Source organism: Chelonoidis abingdonii, chromosome 4 (assembly GCF_003597395.2).
Source record: "Chelonoidis abingdonii isolate Lonesome George chromosome 4, CheloAbing_2.0, whole genome shotgun sequence".
Lineage (NCBI taxonomy): Eukaryota > Metazoa > Chordata > Testudines > Testudinidae > Chelonoidis > Chelonoidis abingdonii.
In genome coordinates this window covers 18,276,730-18,294,405 of record NC_133772.1, presented here as the reverse complement: position 1 = coordinate 18,294,405, position 17,676 = coordinate 18,276,730, and the positions used below count along the sequence as shown (strand labels likewise).

The 17,676-nt window shown below is 47.8% G+C and overlaps 1 protein-coding gene across 2 annotated transcripts in view; it reads left to right on the top strand.

The window, feature by feature from the left end:
• BAK1 (BCL2 antagonist/killer 1) overlaps positions 1–17,676 on the top strand; it is a 39,652-nt gene that overhangs the window by 2,497 nt on the left and 19,479 nt on the right. For both annotated transcript variants that reach the window (XM_075064917.1, XM_075064916.1), the window contains exon 2: positions 8,824–8,931. In XM_075064917.1, coding sequence (XP_074921018.1) covers positions 8,862–8,931 — 70 coding nt within the window. In that variant the 5' untranslated portion in view covers positions 8,824–8,861. The remainder of the gene's footprint in view (positions 1–8,823; positions 8,932–17,676) is intronic.

Sequence of the window (17,676 nt, the reverse complement as noted above, 5' to 3'; positions counted from 1 at the left end):
TAACCTTTCGTGAAAGTAAGGGGTGGGTGAGATGGGAGGTAATTAATACCTCGGTAGTAAGTGAAGGCTAAACACAGCTCCTAGCAAACCAAAATCCTGGGGATGCTGGAATAGGTGGCGAGTTATATGGGCCCGTGGTGCCCGTGCTCCACCAATATTCAGGAATGTGGGTCCGGCTCCACCAATGTTTAGGCTTATAGTTAATCAGAGCCGTCCCATCCATAGGATGGACCAGGGCAACCACCCCAGGTCCTGCGCTTTGGGGGGCCCCCTGCTTCAGGGGGATATGGGGTCCAGGGCAGCCTGGGAGATTAACAGGGGGCCTGGTGCCAGCAGCAGCAAGCGACCCAGCCCCAGCCTGACCCCTCTTCCCTGCCCCCATTCCACTCCTTTTGCCAAACCCCTCCCCCTGCCTTGCTTCTGTCCGGCTTCCACTCCCATTCACCGAGCAATACTGAGAGCTAGTGGGGCAGGGTGGGCTGAGGCTGAGTCACTTGCTGCTGCTGGTTCCAGGCCCCCCGCTAACCCTCCAGGCCACCCTGTACCTTGCATCTCCCTGAAGCACAGGGCCCACCAAAGCGCAGGGCCTGGGCTGGGGGTGTTGCCCCAATCAGTCCCATGGATGGGATGGCTCTGCTTCTGGGCCCCACCAAAAATTATACAAACCTGGCGCCCATGGATGCTGGGGGAATTGTACTCTCAGGCCTCCCTCCCCCAACTCGTTCCTGGCCATACTCTTTGGGCCACAAGGTGTCTGAAGCTCTTGTTTCCGGGAGCCCAGGGACCTCTTGACAAGGGATGGTCCTCCTCTACTCTTTCTCAGGGCCATCGGGATTGGTCCCCATTAGATTGGTCCGACTCCAGATTAGCTTGGAAATCAAACTTGGGAGGAGAGGAGGCTCTTTTGGTGCTTGGAACCCTGGTCAGCCTAAGATTTTGTTCGGATCTTAGTTCATCCCTCTTTGTTGCCGCTGGGGAAGATGCATATTAGCAGCAGTTGGCTGTGGATTGTTGTTTCGAAAGTATGAGAGGCAGTTGGTAGTTCCCAATGAGTTTGAGGAATGTGACTTACACAACCGTGAATGACTTTATTGTGGTAGAGAAGAGATCTGCGTAAGAAATGTGATGTGATGGGAGAAAGCCAAGGGAGAAAAAGAAAAGAAACTGAAATGTTCCCTTCTTAGAAATGATAAGCAGAAGAGGAACCAGCCTGACAAAAAGGGCTCACTTCCTTATAGGTTTTGCAAAGGGTAAACATGAAAAATAAGAGCAAACAACTGCGTCATGAATGCAGAAATAGCATCAGCGAGGATAAGCTGAGACTAGGAATCTTTCAGATGCAGAAACCTACTCTACGCTAGAAGAATTCCCCCTTGCCAGTAGTGGGTGTTGGCAATGAGTGCAGCTGGACCGATATTAAACACAACTGAGCTGCAAGGGTGGACAAGGATGACGAGTGTTCAGGACTGGGCTAGAATCTACGGTTAAGACCTGCACCAAGCAAGCTGCAGGTGTTACCAGTGGTGGGTCACTCTTCGAATATGGCCAGATCCACCAACCAGCTCTGTGTTCTCCCCTACCCTTGCACCTGAACCAGAGTGACTCCAGCTCTGCTTTTCTATGAGTCTATATTTAAAGTTAAACCATTGGGTGTCGATTGGGTTCAATTATTGACTTCAGTTGGCCTACATAGATTTGTACCAGCTGATGATCTGGTCCTTTGTTTTTTCCATGTCCTGCTATTTTAATTACCACAGGGTCCCTAGAAGGCTGAGTCATGGTCTAGAACCCCATTCTGCTAAGTGCGGGACAAACACAGAGCAAAAAGATGGTTGAGGAATTTCCCCTCAGTTTTTGTTCCTGTTTAATATTAAACTTGGTTTTAAGAAGCCCTGGTCATCACACAGGTGCCAACGTGCTTTATAAACTCCAGGTAAAATTCCGCTCTCCTATCAAGCTATAGTATGATCATGTATTGAGCATTAAGGGTGTGCTTTGTTCATAAAGGGAGAGCTGATCTCTGCTACATGGAGCAGGGAATTTAGAGCATATCTACACGGGAAGTTATACCCGTGTAAGATACGGTGTGAATTTACACCCCTATAGTTATACTGGCAAAACTCCCCATGGCGACAGTCAAATTCTGGAATAAGAGTGGCTTTTTGTGATTTAACTTATGTTGCTTTGGAAGCAGCTTAAGCTATACCGGAAAAAGACACATAATTACTCTGGAATTAGAGAGTCCACTGGGGAATTACCAATATAACTATAGCGGTGTAATTAAACTGGCCTGGTTTTACTGCTCAGTTTCTCATGTACACAAGCCCTTACAATCTCCGTCTCCCCATAGAATCATTGGACTGGAAGGGACCTTGAGAGGTCTTCTAGTCCAGTCCTCTGTACTCAAGGTAGGATTAAGTATTATCTAGACCATCCCTGACAATCTGCTCTTAAAAACCTCCAATGATGGAGATTCCACAACCTCCCTAGGCAATTTATTCCAGTGCTTAACCACCCTGACAGTTAGGAAGTTTTTTTCCCATTCTGCAATTGGATCTAAACTGCTAGTACAGATCTCAAAACAATGCACAAAGGAGGTCAGTTTCATTATCAGTTTTTACAGATGGGGAATCTGTGGCTGAGTGTGGGATAGAACATAAGTCTCCTAGTTCTGTGCTTTGTCCAGTGTACCCGGCCTCCTCCCTGCCTCTCCTGTGCACTGGGTGTTTCATGTATCCTGTGACCTATGGAACCTTTAAACCAGTGAGACTCCGAATGAGGCTCGCAGGCCTCATGTGGTTCTTTAATGCGTCTCCCGCAGCTCTTTGCAGCACATGATATTAAAACACCTAGTGATTTAATGATTAACCAATCAGGATCCTTTTACTATGTTGTTAACCAATTGCAATTGATGAAATACACCTCTACTCTGATATAACATGACCCGATACAACATGAATTTGGATATAACACGGTAAAGCAGTGCTCAGAGAGGGGTGCGTGGGGCTCTGCACTCTGGTGGATCAAAGCAAGTTCGATATAATGCAATTTCACCTATAACACGGTAAGATTTTGTGCTCCCGAGGACAACGTTATATTGGGGTAAAGGTGTAATAATATTGTCAGTCATTTTGCTGTGAGAATTATATATAACTATTTCCCGTCATACTGTTTAGATATGGATATACAGTACTATAGTAAAAGAAACAATGAATTCACAATACTGTGGCTCTTTTGGGTAACATTGATCGCTAATTTGGCTCCTGAACCACTAACGTCCGAGTATCACTGCTTTAAACTGAGGCCCTTCAGGGGGTGCATGTTTTGGAGCAGCATCCAAGCAGCAACTAATGATGCATGAATCAATGGGAGGAATAGAAGAGAGTGTCCGTCGATACCAGCATGGTAGAATTGCCCAGACACTCAGCGCTTGCTCAGCAGCAGTCTGCCAAGGGGCAGGCAGAAGCTGCAGCCCAGCCGGGGGTTTTTCACTCTCGAAGTCCATCAGGATGTGTCCCCCATTAGCACTGAGGGCAGGTCTACACTATAGAATTACTTTGGTATAACTATGTCGCTTGGGGATGTGAAAAATCCGCACCCCTTGAGCTATGCCATTATCCCCACCTAAGCAGCAGCGTAGACAGTGCGGTGTCGGTGGCAGATCTCCCGCCCACACAGCTAGCTCCTTGCGCAGAGGTGGATTAACTACACCAATGGCAGAACTCTCTCCCGTCAGCGTAGTGTGGCTTCATTCAAGCGCTACAGCGATGCAGTTGCAGCAGTGTCGCGTGTTAAGCGTAGACCTGCCCTAAGCTAACTCTGTTTGGAGAGATGAAACAAGTTACCCATTCAGGGAGCAGTGTTAGCTGAGACCCATGCAGGAAGTTCTCCTTCCTGCCCTTTTCCAGGAGGGGAAGGAGCAAGGTCTGGACTAGTGGCTGTCAGCCTTCCCAGACGACTGTCCCTCTTTCAGGAGGCTGATTTGTCTTGTGTGTCCCCAGGTTTCACCTCACTTAGAAACTACTCGCTTACAAAATCAGACATAAAGATACAAAAGTGTCACAGCCTCTCGTACTGCAACATTGCTGCCTTTCTCCTGTGTACCATATAATTGTAAAATAAACCACTTGGAATATAAATATTGCACTTATATTTCAGTGTATAGCACATATAGAGCAGGATAAACAACTCATTGCCTGTATGAAATTTTCCTTTGTACTGACTTCACTAGGGCTTTTTCTGTAGCTTGTTGTAAAACTAGGCAAGTACCTGGGTGAGTTGATGTACCCCCGGAAGACCTCTGAGTACCCCCAGGGGTGCGCTTACCCCTGGTTGGCAACTGCTGGTCTAGACTAGAGCCAGGGAGTCAGGACTGCTGGCTTCTATTCCTCATTCTACCAGACCCACTCTGTGACCTTGGGCAAATCACTTCCAGTCTCTGTGCCTATGCTTCCCCATCTATAAAAGGGGGGAAATGATTCTCATGTGCCCTTGTGAACCATTTTGAGCCCTTCACATGAAAAAGCTCTATTAAAGCCCTTATAAACCTCCGTAGAACTGGCTGGGGTGTGAGGGAGGTCACTGAGGGTTTTCCTCACTCAGAAGATGGGGACCGTAAATTGGAAGGCAGCCTGCTTCATTTCCACCCAAGCTCCAGAGCAGAAACCAGCAGGGGGAGGTTAGTCATTGAGGATTGCAGCCAGCTGGCAGAGGGTTAGGGAGACTAGCCCTCATGTGGGGGTGTGAGGCTAGCTCTCTTTCCATGCTGTACTCTGAACCCCAGCTCTAACCCTCCCATCCCCTATACCAGGAGTTCTCAAACTGGGGGGCGGGACCCCTCAGGGGGTCGCATGGTTATTACATGGGGGGGTCGCGAGCTGTCAGCCTCCACCCCAAACCCCGCTTTGCCTCCAGCATTTATGATGGTGTTAAATATATTTAAAAAGTGTTTTTAATGTATAAGGGGGAGGGTCGCACTCAGGCTTGCTGTGTGAAAGGGGTCACCAGTACAAAAGTTTGAGAGCCACTGCCCTATGCAGCCTTTCCCTTCTCCCTAGCCCTCTTGGAGCCATGCTGCAAGAGGAACCCATGGGTCACAACTGAACCACCCTCACTGCACATTTGAAGTTGAGGTGGAGGGGGTAGCGGAGAAGGGGATGGGGATGGAGTATAGGAAAGACCTTTACCTACCAGCACAGTCCAAACCTCCTGTTTGTTCCCAAGGCACCTAGCAAGGAGTCCCTGTCAGCTGGCATTGTCTTCTGAGCATTGAGATGCAAATGAGCATTAGCAATTTCCTAAGCCCTGTTGATAAGTAAGCTTTGCATTCCCTTAGTTCCACCCCCACCCCGCATTGCCACCTCGTTGAGGTGAATGATGGACTATTGTTGGACTTCTGCCTCTGTAAGGGTTGGAAAACTAGATCATAGCCCTGAACTGCTACACTGCGCGGCGTCTATTGTGGCAGTGCATCGTTATCCAACCTGTTTAAGGGCACCAACCAAAACTAAATAACTTAATTTAACATGGCTAACCAATACCAGACAGAAAGAACCAATATATTATTAATTTAGATACAACTTACACTAGGCCACACTGCCTTCCCAAATGTTTCTCTTCAGCTACTGTATGCCTCAAGTATCAGGGGGTAGCTGTGTTAGTCTGTAGCCACAAAAACAACGAGGAGTCCGGTGGCACCTTAAAGATGCCTCGGTAGCTCCATTGACAACACTGGAACTCTGATTTACCACTGAGAATCTAGCCCAGAAGTGTGTACCAGTGCTGTAGTTCAGACTTTATTGTTCACATGACACCTTCGTGAAGAACTGATGTTTGAAGTACCATGTGCACATTTATCCTTTTTGTGCCCTCTTGGTTTAGGTGTTAATAGGGTTAATTAAGATATTTAGAGACACCTAGTCAAATAAGTTTTGTATGTGGCTGGTGAAGATCTGCCTGGGGGAATTAGAAGAGACAGGAGTTTGGCTAGGGGAGTCCCTTTGGGAGGGTTAGAGGATGTAAGGTTTTGACAGGTTGGGGGTTTTTCACCGAAATGTTGTGACATTTTCTACCAAAAATGTGTCAAACCCAAGACTTGTCACAGCAATTTAGAAGTTTCTAGGTCCAGGATGGAATTTCTGATAAAATTAGGGAGCAGGGGTGAGAGGAGGATGGAGGTGGGGAATCACAGACTTGAACTAGGATTGCCCATGGCCCAGTGAGTGCCCTAACCACTATGCTGTTGGCTGTTTTAGGGCAGGTGAGTCATTTTTATTTATATACTGTATTTATTATTTTGCAAACAAGTTCAGTTTGTCTGGAGGAAGTTTTGAAATCCTGGAAAGATGGAAAAAACACTTCTTGCCCAGGTCTAATGAGGTTAGGGTCAGGTAGGGTGACCAGATGTCCCGATTTTATAGGGACAGTCCCAATATTTGGGGCTTTTTCTTATATAGGTGCCTTTTACTCCCTACCCCCTGTACCGATTTTTCACACTTTCTATCTGGTCACCCTAGGGTCAGGTGAGAGAGAGAGTGTGTGTGTGTGTGTGTAAATAAATGGGCAGGGAAGGCTTAAGCCATGGCTACACTACGAGGCTTTTAGTGACATGGCTCTGCTGCTAAAAGGCTCGCAGTGTAGCTGCTGTTTGTTGGCAGGAGAGAGCTAGCTGCTGACAAAACACTTCCACACACACCCCCACGAGAGTGAGCACCTGTGTTGGCAGGAGAGTGCTCCTGCCAATGAACAAGGGCGCTTTTCGTCGGTAAAACTTTTGTCGTTCTGGGGAGGATGTTTTTTTAAACACCCCTGAACGACAAAAGTTTTGCCAACAAAGTGCCAGTGTAGACAAAGCCTCAGAGGGGAGCTAGGGAGCTGGGGGAATCTTAGGAAGACTCCCAGTTCCCTGCCCAAGGAGCTTTGCCAGTCCCACTAAACACCCTGGCCTCTTAGAAGAATCTTTCCTACAGGCCTTCTGCTGTGAACTCACAACTCTTTCCTCTTGGTTAAGGAATTCCACAACCTGCCTCCTTGGGGTGGGCTGTGACTCAGGCAGGCTTCCCCAGCCCACTAGTCTCTGTTCTGTTCTAGTTCTCGTCTCAGGGAGCCTCTCTCCTGACCTGATGCTCCCCTGTAATTCTCCTCTTCAGGCCGACTGCCTCTCTCCTCCTGGAGGTCACCTAACACCTGGGTTTTATCATGTTAAGGAGGTGGACACCTGATCAACACCTCCCCCCCCATTAGTCTGCCACTCCCCTGAATATCTTGCCTAAAGGGGGCCATGCCATGGAACAGGCCTCTGGCTCTGTCCCAGTACCGCTTCCAGGGACTGACAAACCTGATACAATGTACCACTTCCAACAAGCTCACATGCCACCAGTGGTATATGGACCACAGTTTGGGAATCCCTGCACTGAGCAGATGACTAGGAACTAGCTGTGTTTTCTTCCCAGCCCTGAAATCGACTCATCATGCAAGTTCAGGCAAGCGCTCCCTGTGACTCAGTTTCTCCCACTGCAAAAGCTGAGCGAATACCCCCCTGGCAGGCAGGTTCATGAAGTATTGATAAAGAGCTGTATACATGCTAAGCATTGTGGTTAGAGATTTGCACTAGCTGTAAAATTTGGGCCTGGGTTTAGGATGACTGGGTGTTCGGGGATTTGGGTTCTAATGAATTCTGAATCATAGTTATTTTTTAAGGGGATCTGGAGATGACGAACAGGAGGAAATAGTAGCTCTGGAATAAACAGAAATGGGGAACTAATAAGACCCAGAATAGGCATACTGTTTGGGTGCACTTGAGAGATGAAAACAGTTCAAAACCTCTCCTGGGGATACAATGGCCATCTCTACACTACACCAGTTCAGTGCATCCGAGCTGGTTTTGTGGAACCATTTTAAGAGCTTGCTGTGCATCTGCGTTCGCACCGCTCTAAATCGTCACGGTTGCAGTGCCTTCTGGCAAACTGTCCCCCAGTTTCTGCGGCGCTGCTCTCCAAAAGCAATGTTTTGCAGCAGATTTTGAAAGGTCACCAGTGCGCTAGAAGTAGGACTATTGAAACCAGTTGTGGTACAACACCATTGATCTTCATCCACACTGGGACTAAATGGTACAGACTGGAATGGTAACTAGCCTCGCTGAAGGCAAGTTCAGTCCAGATGGTATCGGGTGAGCATAAGCTCGTGGAGGAGCACCTTTGTGTGTGGTCATGAGGTGCTTCATAAGAGTGCTAGGGGGACCTCATTGTCCTGAGCGTGATAAATTTTCCTCGTGAGACAAGGCCAGGTAGGGAGAGCTGCCAGACTCTCACTCTGTCCTGCAGCCCTCTGGTATTCCAGACCTGGACTCTCTCCCCCATACACACATACACTGCTCTGCCAGTGCATCTCAATTCTGTCCTGCAGCCCTCCTGGGTGTGAGAGTGATCCTGTAGATGGAGGAGGAGCCTGAGGATGTGTTTTAGGGAACTAATGCTATCCAGCCAGAGAGATCGAGGAACCTTGGCGTGGGTGGGGATTTGAGAGTGGGATAGGGAAGGGAGGAGCCAGGAGGCTGTCAGATGTGCAGAGATAAAGAAAGCCAGGAGGCAAAGTGCTCAGAGGAGAAACTCTAGGTGAATTATAGAATTATCTTGGGGCCTAAGACTGTCCCTGGAGGTGCGTAAGGATCCAAGGCCAAAGAACAGACCTTGAGTCTCCAGTTGTCTCCTCTGGGATCACCAGACTGGTCACAGCTTGCAGCTCCCCAGAGCCCTTCACTGAGCAATCTGGTTCAGTATCCTGCCCAGTTCACCCTGCCTACTACCCCTGTTTCTCCCTCTGCAGGGTAAAGCTGATCCCCTCTCCTCAAGCTCCCCTTCGCCATGGCCTCTGGGAACAGCAGCGACCCACCAGACCGTCATCAGCGCAGGACCAGCGAGAGGCTCAATTCAGGTAACAAGGTTTCTTATTACAAACTGGGGTTTAACGTATCTCTCTTTTAAATTCCTTTCTGTTTTGATTATAATTCTTGTATCCTGTCCGGTTCCTTTAAAAAGGGGAGGGGGAGAGGTACATGGGTCGGTCAAGATTTAATCTCTGGGGACTTGGTTTCAAGTCTGTGGCAACACCGGTCAAGTCTTTGCTCAGGAGATGCTCAGCACTGAGTTAGTATCTAGTGCTGCAGATCAGGACTGAGGTGCACTGGTGGAGCGTGCGTGTGTGTGGCTCTGTCTGCCTGTCGCCCGCCCAGGTCTGGAATACCAGAGGGCTGCAGGACAGAAGTGAGATGCACTGGCAGAGCAGTGTATATGTGTATGGAAGAGGGAGTCCAGGTCTGGAATGGCAAAGGGAGTTGCAGCAGGTCAGGATTGAAGTGCATTGGTGGAGTTCGGGGTCGGGGGAAAGGGTGAGAGGGGGAAGACTGCAATAGCACTGGGACACAGAGGATTGAGGTGCAATGGCAGAGTGACGGGTGGGAAGCTTGCACAGCACTTGCCTAGCTTCCTTGCCATTATCTCTTCCCATCCATGTAGGCAAATGTACTCCATGTTAAAGAGACCCAAGCCAGGCCAGGCAATGCTTAATGGCAGCGCAGTTGAGTTGAATCTGAGAATGTAACTGTTGGGTAAAATTGAACCCTGATGATTTTCCAAAATGCGGCTTGTCACATCCACAATAGCAGATTTATGGGGCAAAACATTGAAAATGTTCTGAGAACAAAGTCCAAAACAAATCGAAAGGATCTGCTCCTCGTTTCTATCCCAAATGGACAGAATTCTTCTGCGCTGCAACCTTTTAAACATAGGTGACTCTTTAACCTGTTTTACAGGTAGACTTGTACATGTGCATGAGTCACTGCACCTCTGTCAATAACACCACTTCAGTAATGACACCTGACTGTTTATGCAGTTCACAGCCAGCACAGAGCTGTTTCACTGTCACGATTATATTAGTATTTGCATTGCGGTAGCATCTGGAGGCCCAGCTAGGTTCAGAACCCCATTGTTCTGTGTGCTGGACAAATACATAATAAGACAGTCCCTGCCTTACCGAAGCTTGTAAGATATTAAAATAAAATAAAATCAGGGCAGTCCTTATGCAGAGCCTGCACTGAAGCCCATGGGATTTTGCTTGAGGAACAATTGTAGAATCAGGCTGTGCGCGCATGCATGCACGCACGCACACACACTATCTCTCTCTCTCAGTGGGATTCAGTTTTGGCCTTGCTCTGCTCCCAGTGAAGTCAAGCGGAAGCTCTGTCTCTATGTACATCCAGATATCACTTAGTGTTTGAAGTTAACCTAAGTTCCTGTCTCAGGCGAAAATTGCATTGATATCCGTGGAAATGGAGCTGTGTGTCTCCCTCAGAGACATGCTGTAGGGTTGCTGGGTGAATGAAACCTTTAGCGACTGGTTTGATTAAATTCTCTGGGTTCTGATTTTCCTCATGATTCTTTGTCCATTTTTCTTTTGCTGTTGGTAAGGAGCTAAGGGATTTATCTGCTGCTCAGGAAAAATATAATTCTCCCCCCAGAGGATCATTCTGAATTATTCCTGCACTACCAAATGTCTCTTAGGGCATGAACAGGGCTCCACCATCTTTACCTATCCTGGGTTGCTCCTGGCATGTCCCTTATGTTGTTAAAGCATCACTGGTTGCTTAAAAAAAGGCAAAAGAACTGAATTCACTACAGAAGAGAAACAAGCTAGGAAATATGGAAAGGATCCTGTGTAAATGGGAGCAAGATATTGTACCAGGGAAGAGGAATGGTCCAGTGATTAAGGGTATGGCTACATTAGAAATTTCAAAGCGCTGCCCTGGCAGCGCTGTGGGAGCGCTGCCACGGCAGCGCTTTGAAGTGTGAGTATAGTCAGAGGCACAGCACTCGGAGAGAGGTCTCCCAGCGCTGCTTGTAAACCACATCCCTTATGGGTGTAGCGTGCAGCACTGGGAGCCGCGCTCCCAGCGCTGCCGCCCTGATTACACTGACACTTTACAGCGCTGCATCTTGCAGCGCTCAGGGGGGTGTTTTTTCACACCCCTGAGCGCGAAAGTTGCAGCGCTGTAAAGTGCCAATGTAGCCAAGCCCTAAGGCATTAATCTAGGAGTCCGGAGACCTAGATTTCATTGCCTGCTCTCCCTGGACTTTTTGAAAAGTATCTTGTCCCTCTGTGTCATAATCGGGTAATACCTAACACAGGGCTGGTCTACACTATGGGGGGAAATTGATCTTAGATACGCAACTTCAGCTACGTGAATAATATAGCTGAAGTTGAAGTATCTAAGATCGAATTACTCACCGTCCTCACGGCGCGGGATCGATGTCCGCAGCTCCCCCTGTCGATTCTGCAACTCCATTCGGGTTGGTGGAGTTCCGGAATCGATATAAGCGCGTTTGGGGATCGATATATCAAGTCTAGATGAGACGTGATATATTGATCCCCGAGCAATCAATTGCTACCCGCCAATACGGCGGGTAGTGAAGACGTGGTCACAGTAGCACTTGCCTACCTCAGAGGGCTGTTGCTAGGATAAATATAGTAAAAACTGTGAGGTGCCCAGATATTATGGTAATAGTGACTTAGATAGATGAACTAGCACTAAGTTCTTTTTGGCCTTGGGAGGATTATATGTGCACTCTTCTTACTCTCATGTCTTTTTTCTCTCCTCTCTTTTCTTTCAATTCCCCTAAGGAAATGATTGAAGAAAACGTTGTTTGTATAGTATTATTTAGCTCCTATATGGAAAGCTCCTATATGGAGTTCTCAAAGCACTTTACCAAGGAAGGTAAATATCATTATCAGCTATGCAATTTGCTGGACCCCATCTAGACAAAGTGGGAATTGTTTAATCTCAAACTGTCAGAAGTTCCTAATTTATGTCTGTCTATTTTAATACTATCTCAGTAGTATACATATAATAATGATTGCAGGATTGGGTCCTTCATTTATATGCTTTTTAAGTTTTGGCAATAGGACCTTGCACTGAGTGTGAAATGATCTGTATAAATAGTTGTTATCGTGGCATTGTTGTCAGACTTGCAATGACTCAATGACTTCCCCATTTACAAGGCCACCTGCAGAAAGAGATGATGACCTGGTGTTCAACTCAGGGTTAATATTCTCCTGAATTCTATAGGCTTGGGACCAAAACCCAAACAGGATTTTCTATCTGTTTCTTCCAGCCCTGCAAATCAGATTGCTGACACACAAAATAGGATGTTCTGTAGGATTTTCCCACCAAGTTATATTTATACTCCATAGATATAACCCATGGGAAGTCAAATGAAATGGGGAATATACCCTAAAATGAATCAATTCAGTTGATGCACCGTCAGGCAGCATTGTGGAAGATCAAAGCTCTGACCTTGGCTCAAAGGGCTTCTGCAGTCCCATGGCTAAAGTATCATCTTAGATTTTGGGGATGGGAGCACCACAGCAGCCCATAATATGCAGTTGGTGCAGCAATCTATATCAATAGTTAAGGTCTAGGGAGGCACTGGTGTCTAGGGATTAAACCACGACGCTACCAAATCCCTGTGGGGCCCTGAACAAGTCACAGCTCTGTGCAAGGGGTGGCTTTTCCCCTTGACCAGAGGTGTTTGTCAAATCTGCATTTAAATGTATCCAGAGAGCCTTTGACATTAGCGCCTTGTTAGAGCAATTGGGGCTAGAGATGGCTTTTCTGTAGATACAGCTATAACTTAGCTAGAGGGAGGCTGGGTGACTAGGTCATGAATATTACTATTAATCATGTTTATTATGCTAGTGCCTAAGGGCCAGCCAAGAACAGGGGGGTCCCATTGTGCTAGGAGCTCTAGAAACAGAGTAGTAGACAGTCCCTGTTCTGTGTGGTTTACAGTCTAAGCAGACACAACAGACAGGTGGGCGAACAGGCAGAACACACAAGCAGAGAGAACCATGTGATGGCAGCAAATAGCATGTTAATTCCATTGGAGTGGGGGGATACTTAGGAGGAGATCAGCTAAATGGAAAGAAAAGGAAGGGAAAGGGGTAAAGAGGATAGGGCAGGGGAAAAGAGGGTAAGAGGGGCAGGTGTGGTGTGAAGCTAAGGGGGAGGGAGCGGGTTGGAGCGAGCAGCACAGGGCAGAAAAAGTCCAGTCTAAACTATATACTGTTCCCCGATTCACAGGACGCCCCACCATGGAAGGAGGTGGGAATAGGAGCTGGGTACTTTTTTAATGAAAGCTGTTGGCTCCTATAGAAAACAACGGAAAATGCAGGAAGAGGCCAGGCTGGCTAGGTCTGTTCCTATCTGGTCATTTTTGTGACTGTGAGACAGGCTAAGCTTGCACTGCTTGTTGCTGCCGGGTGGGACACAGAGTTTGGGAATGAACTAGGGTCCTTGCAAAGGCGAAAACGCCAGCCAACGGTCAGTATAATTAAACGTTTTTCCTCAGAGGTTGGAATGATTGATCAGAGATCTGATCAGCCATAGATCCACCTGGAAGCACCTTGTTGTGGGTACAGCACAGGGCTGAGAGTTAGGACTTCTGGGTTGTGGCCATAGCTTTGCTACCAAATTGCTGTATGGCCTTAGGCAAATCACTTGACCTCTTTGTGCCTCAGTTTTCCCATCTGTAAAATGAAAGTAATATGCAAACCATTGGGAAAGGTGAGGCATAAATCATGAATGTCTGTAACACCTTTTGGGATCCTTGTATGGAAGGGGCTATTCTTATCTAGTCTGGCATCCTACCTCCAGGAATAGCCAAGACCTGATGCTTCAGTTGTGGTGGTTGAAGCCTACTCTTGTCATACCTGGGTCTAGAAAGACCATTTACAAGTGGTTGGAAAATACCCCCAATATCCATCCTTCATGTGACCATGCTGTGGAAACCAGCTTCAGGGCGGTGATCCTGCTTGTGCGTAAGGCTAAGATTTAGTCATGGTATTTTTAATAAAAGTCATGGACAAGCCATGGGCTATAAACAAAAATTCACAGCCTGTGACCAGTCCATGACTTTTACTATAAATATCCCTGACTAAATCTTAACTGCTCAGGAGGGTCCCGGGGACCAACAGCTGGCCCCTGCTCTGGCGGTGGGGGATTATTACCCTTGGCCGCCCGCTATTCCGAGTATCCCAGAGACCACTGCTCAGGCAGCCTCCAGGACCACTCCAGCTGCCCCAGCGGCTGGCCCCAGGGTGGCTGGCCCCGGGACAGCCCTGGGGTCAGCCACACTGGTCGCTGCAGCGGTCATGGAGTTCCTGGAAAGTCATGGAATCCGTGACTTCTGTAACTGACTCACAGCCTTATTTATGAGCCATCTGATGGTCCCTTCTTTCTCTTAGCCTGTGAAGGATAGCAAAATAGGTCGCTGCATGGTGCTCTCTTGCAGCACTCTCTGGAGTGGATGGAGGGCTGTTGCTGGGCAAAGGAGAGAGATCTGGCCAAAGTGTCAGCACTGTGGAGCTAGCTATCCCTTCCCCTCGCCTCCCAGCTCTCTGAGGCACAAGAAAGCAAGTTATTTCTGTCCTGTCAATAGGGGAAGAGCATGTCCAGGCAAGATTTACGGGGCCCATCTACTACCGTGCAGTAATACAACCAATTTCCCCCCTCCCCCAGGCTGTGCACCCTACTCTACGTCCAAGCGCTTTGCAGCAATATTAATGCATGCTGTTTCCTGTGTCGGTTTGTTCTGCGGTGAACTCACTGGCAGAGGCAAATGAGTAAACGCTTAGCACCTACCTCAGCGCAAGGAAGTGACCTGCCTGAGTCGCTGAGGCCTGCCTGAGTCACTGAGGCCACTGAGTCAGAGGCCGCGTGAGGACTGAAAAATATCCACCCAAAACTGAAATCAAATGTTGAGCAGAGTAAGGTGAGCCTTCGGACTGCAGCCCCAGGGCTTTGCTTACTCCTCGCTGTGCAGTTCTGTGCCAGCCTGACAGCTCTGGAGAAGGATGAACTCCAGTCATCCCTTGTGCAAGATTGTCCCCCATTGCCATGCCACCATGACTCTGGCCTAGAGGAATCTCCTCTAGGGTGAGAAGATGGATCAGTCCCCATGGCTTATTCAATCCTTGACCTCTGCTGAAATTGCCCCTGATCAGGACTCAACTAGTTCCCCTAGTGGGTGGTGGGTTTTATGATAGGGATGCTTGTCCACTGAGAACTGAACTGAGACCCACCAAATTCATTTCACGTAGACCATCGCACATCTATCAGTTGGCAGCTACTTTAAATTACTGTTGATGTGGGCTAGTGTCAATCTTTCACCTCCACATTACATTTCCAGCCCCCTGAGCTATCTAGTTCCCTTGGTGTTGCGCAGATTTCTAAAAAGCGGAGTTTGAAAATCACAGCGATGATTTAAAGAAATCAAGACGCAGCAAATATTGTCCCAACTTCTGCTGCACCACCAAGGGAGAGCCAGCATTCAGGGGAAATTTCCCCTTGTGTCAAAGACAATTTGGCATTCGCTCACTAACATAGCTAGGCCAGAAGAGACCATTCCATGTAGTACATTGAAAGGGAAACCCCTTCCACTGTATAGCTGCCAGATTCTTACTCGGTACCCCCCTGAGATGTATTTGACATGATGTCGAATGAAACTGCTGGTCCACTTCTGATTTTGCTTAAACCAGGGTTATTAATAATAATGCATAGCACTTTTCATCAGTAGCTCTCAAAGCACAAAGGAGGTCAGCATCATTGTCCCCAATTTAACGACGGGGAAACTGAGGCATGGAGCGGTGGGGTGACTTTCCCAGGGCCACCCTGTAGGCTACTGGCAGAGTTGAGAATCAAACCAAGTGCTCCTGAGTCCTAGTCCTGATTGTGTTGCCTCCATGCATCCATTGTCGGGGGTGGGGGGGAGGCGAGAAGCTGCAGCAGGTACTGTTTGGTTTGTAGGTGCCCTCTGATAACAGCCTTTGTATAAACAAATGCACCTTTTAGTGCATTAGGGCTGTTCTTGACTGATGTCTCCCAACATTTGAAAAGACACCCTCGGAGTAGGTCATTCATTATCACTGTTTAAATGCTGATGGCGTTCTTGGGGCCATACCAGATGAGGTCATTGCCCTGAGGAGTTAACAATCTGAGGCTCTGTCTACACTAGCACTTTTGTAGGTCAAGGCTGTGAAAAAACCACACACACACCCGGCCGCCATAAGTTTCACCGACAAAAGCACCGGCATGGACAGCGTCATGTGGGTAGGAGATGCTCACCCGCCGACATCGCTACTGCTGCTCGTTGGGGGTGGTTTAATTATGCCATCGGGAGAGCCTTCTCCTGCCGGCGTAGAGCAGCTACACGGGGGACCTTACAGTGGCTCAGCTGCAGTGGTACAGTTGTGCCGCTGTCTGGTCTGTCGTGTAGACATAACCTAAAAGACAACGGGGTCGATTCTTCCTTGCAGAGCATCTGTTTTGCACCACTCTGCAGGGAGACTGTATCCTTGAAGCTGCCCCAGAGGATCACCCTGGTGCAAGGTGGGGGGGGGGGTGTAGAGCCACGGTAGGGGCTTTTATGATGCTCCCTCTCCCCACTGCTGGCATAGCAGGGAAAAGGGGGCTTGGCTACCGGGAAAGGGATGTGGCCAAGATGCCCCCACGCCACACTGATCCCTGGCTGCAGTTTGATCCACAGGTAACCAGCTGAAGTAAAGCACATTGCACTATCCCCTTCTAGTGCAGAGCCAAAGGGGAGCTGAGCTCTAAGCCACCTTGCACAATCCCCCTCTAAGCAGTATGCTGTGCAGAGCAACTGCATGCCAAGAATCTGACGCAGAATGTACTGGGAGTTGGTCATGACGCAGCATATCTTTTTTTTTTTTTTAAGTGTTGAGGAGATTTCTCAATTATAGACCTGCTGGTGTTACACTGATGTCAGGTAGCATTTGAAAAATATATATTTCAAAAAGATTATTATTTATATTGTTGGATCACCTAGGACCTCAGTCCTGGACTAGGACCCCCTTGTGCTAGTGGCTGTACAAACACAGAACAAAAAGACGGGCCCTGTCCCAGAATACTTCTGCCCCTGTTTTACTAGTAATAACATCCGAGGTTTTTAAAACAGAAAGTGGTTTTTGTTTTTTTGTTTGTTTTTTTTCAGCCTATCTCCTCTTTGTTTTTCATGCTGTTTATTTACTCTTCTGTGTTTCATTGAAACTGTGAGTCAGTCAGTTTCGTTTTGTGGTTCCCCTTTGGCCAGCACTACACCCTTGCCTTCCGCGTTGCCACAGTCCGGGAATTGTTTACATCCAAATAAATCTGTTCTCGCTAAGTTAAAAACAACCTCAGAAAGTATCGGCGGGGAGGGTTGGGGGGTGTGTGTTTATCATCCCCTCCGTCCCTAAATTTTGTGTAACCTCACAGTGTCTCTGACTCACTGTCTGCATCCATCTATCCGTTTGTCAATTACCCAGTTATCTATTTCCTAGCCATAATTGTGTTATTGGAGTGATCTTGGCTTGATTTCTCAGGCTTGCTAAGGACCCACAAATCTGCCTGAAGTCAATGGGAACTGCAAGTGCTTGGCACCTCTGAAATGCATATGAATGGCCCATGCCCAGACCTGAGTTTAAATGTATATGGGCCCCGTACTCCACTGCTTTGCACCTTGTGTTGGCATTTAGACTCTGTTCCTACAAATGCTTATCCATGTATTTTATATTTAAGCAGGTGAATAGTCTTAATTAAGCCAATACCTTTGTCTTCACTAGGCA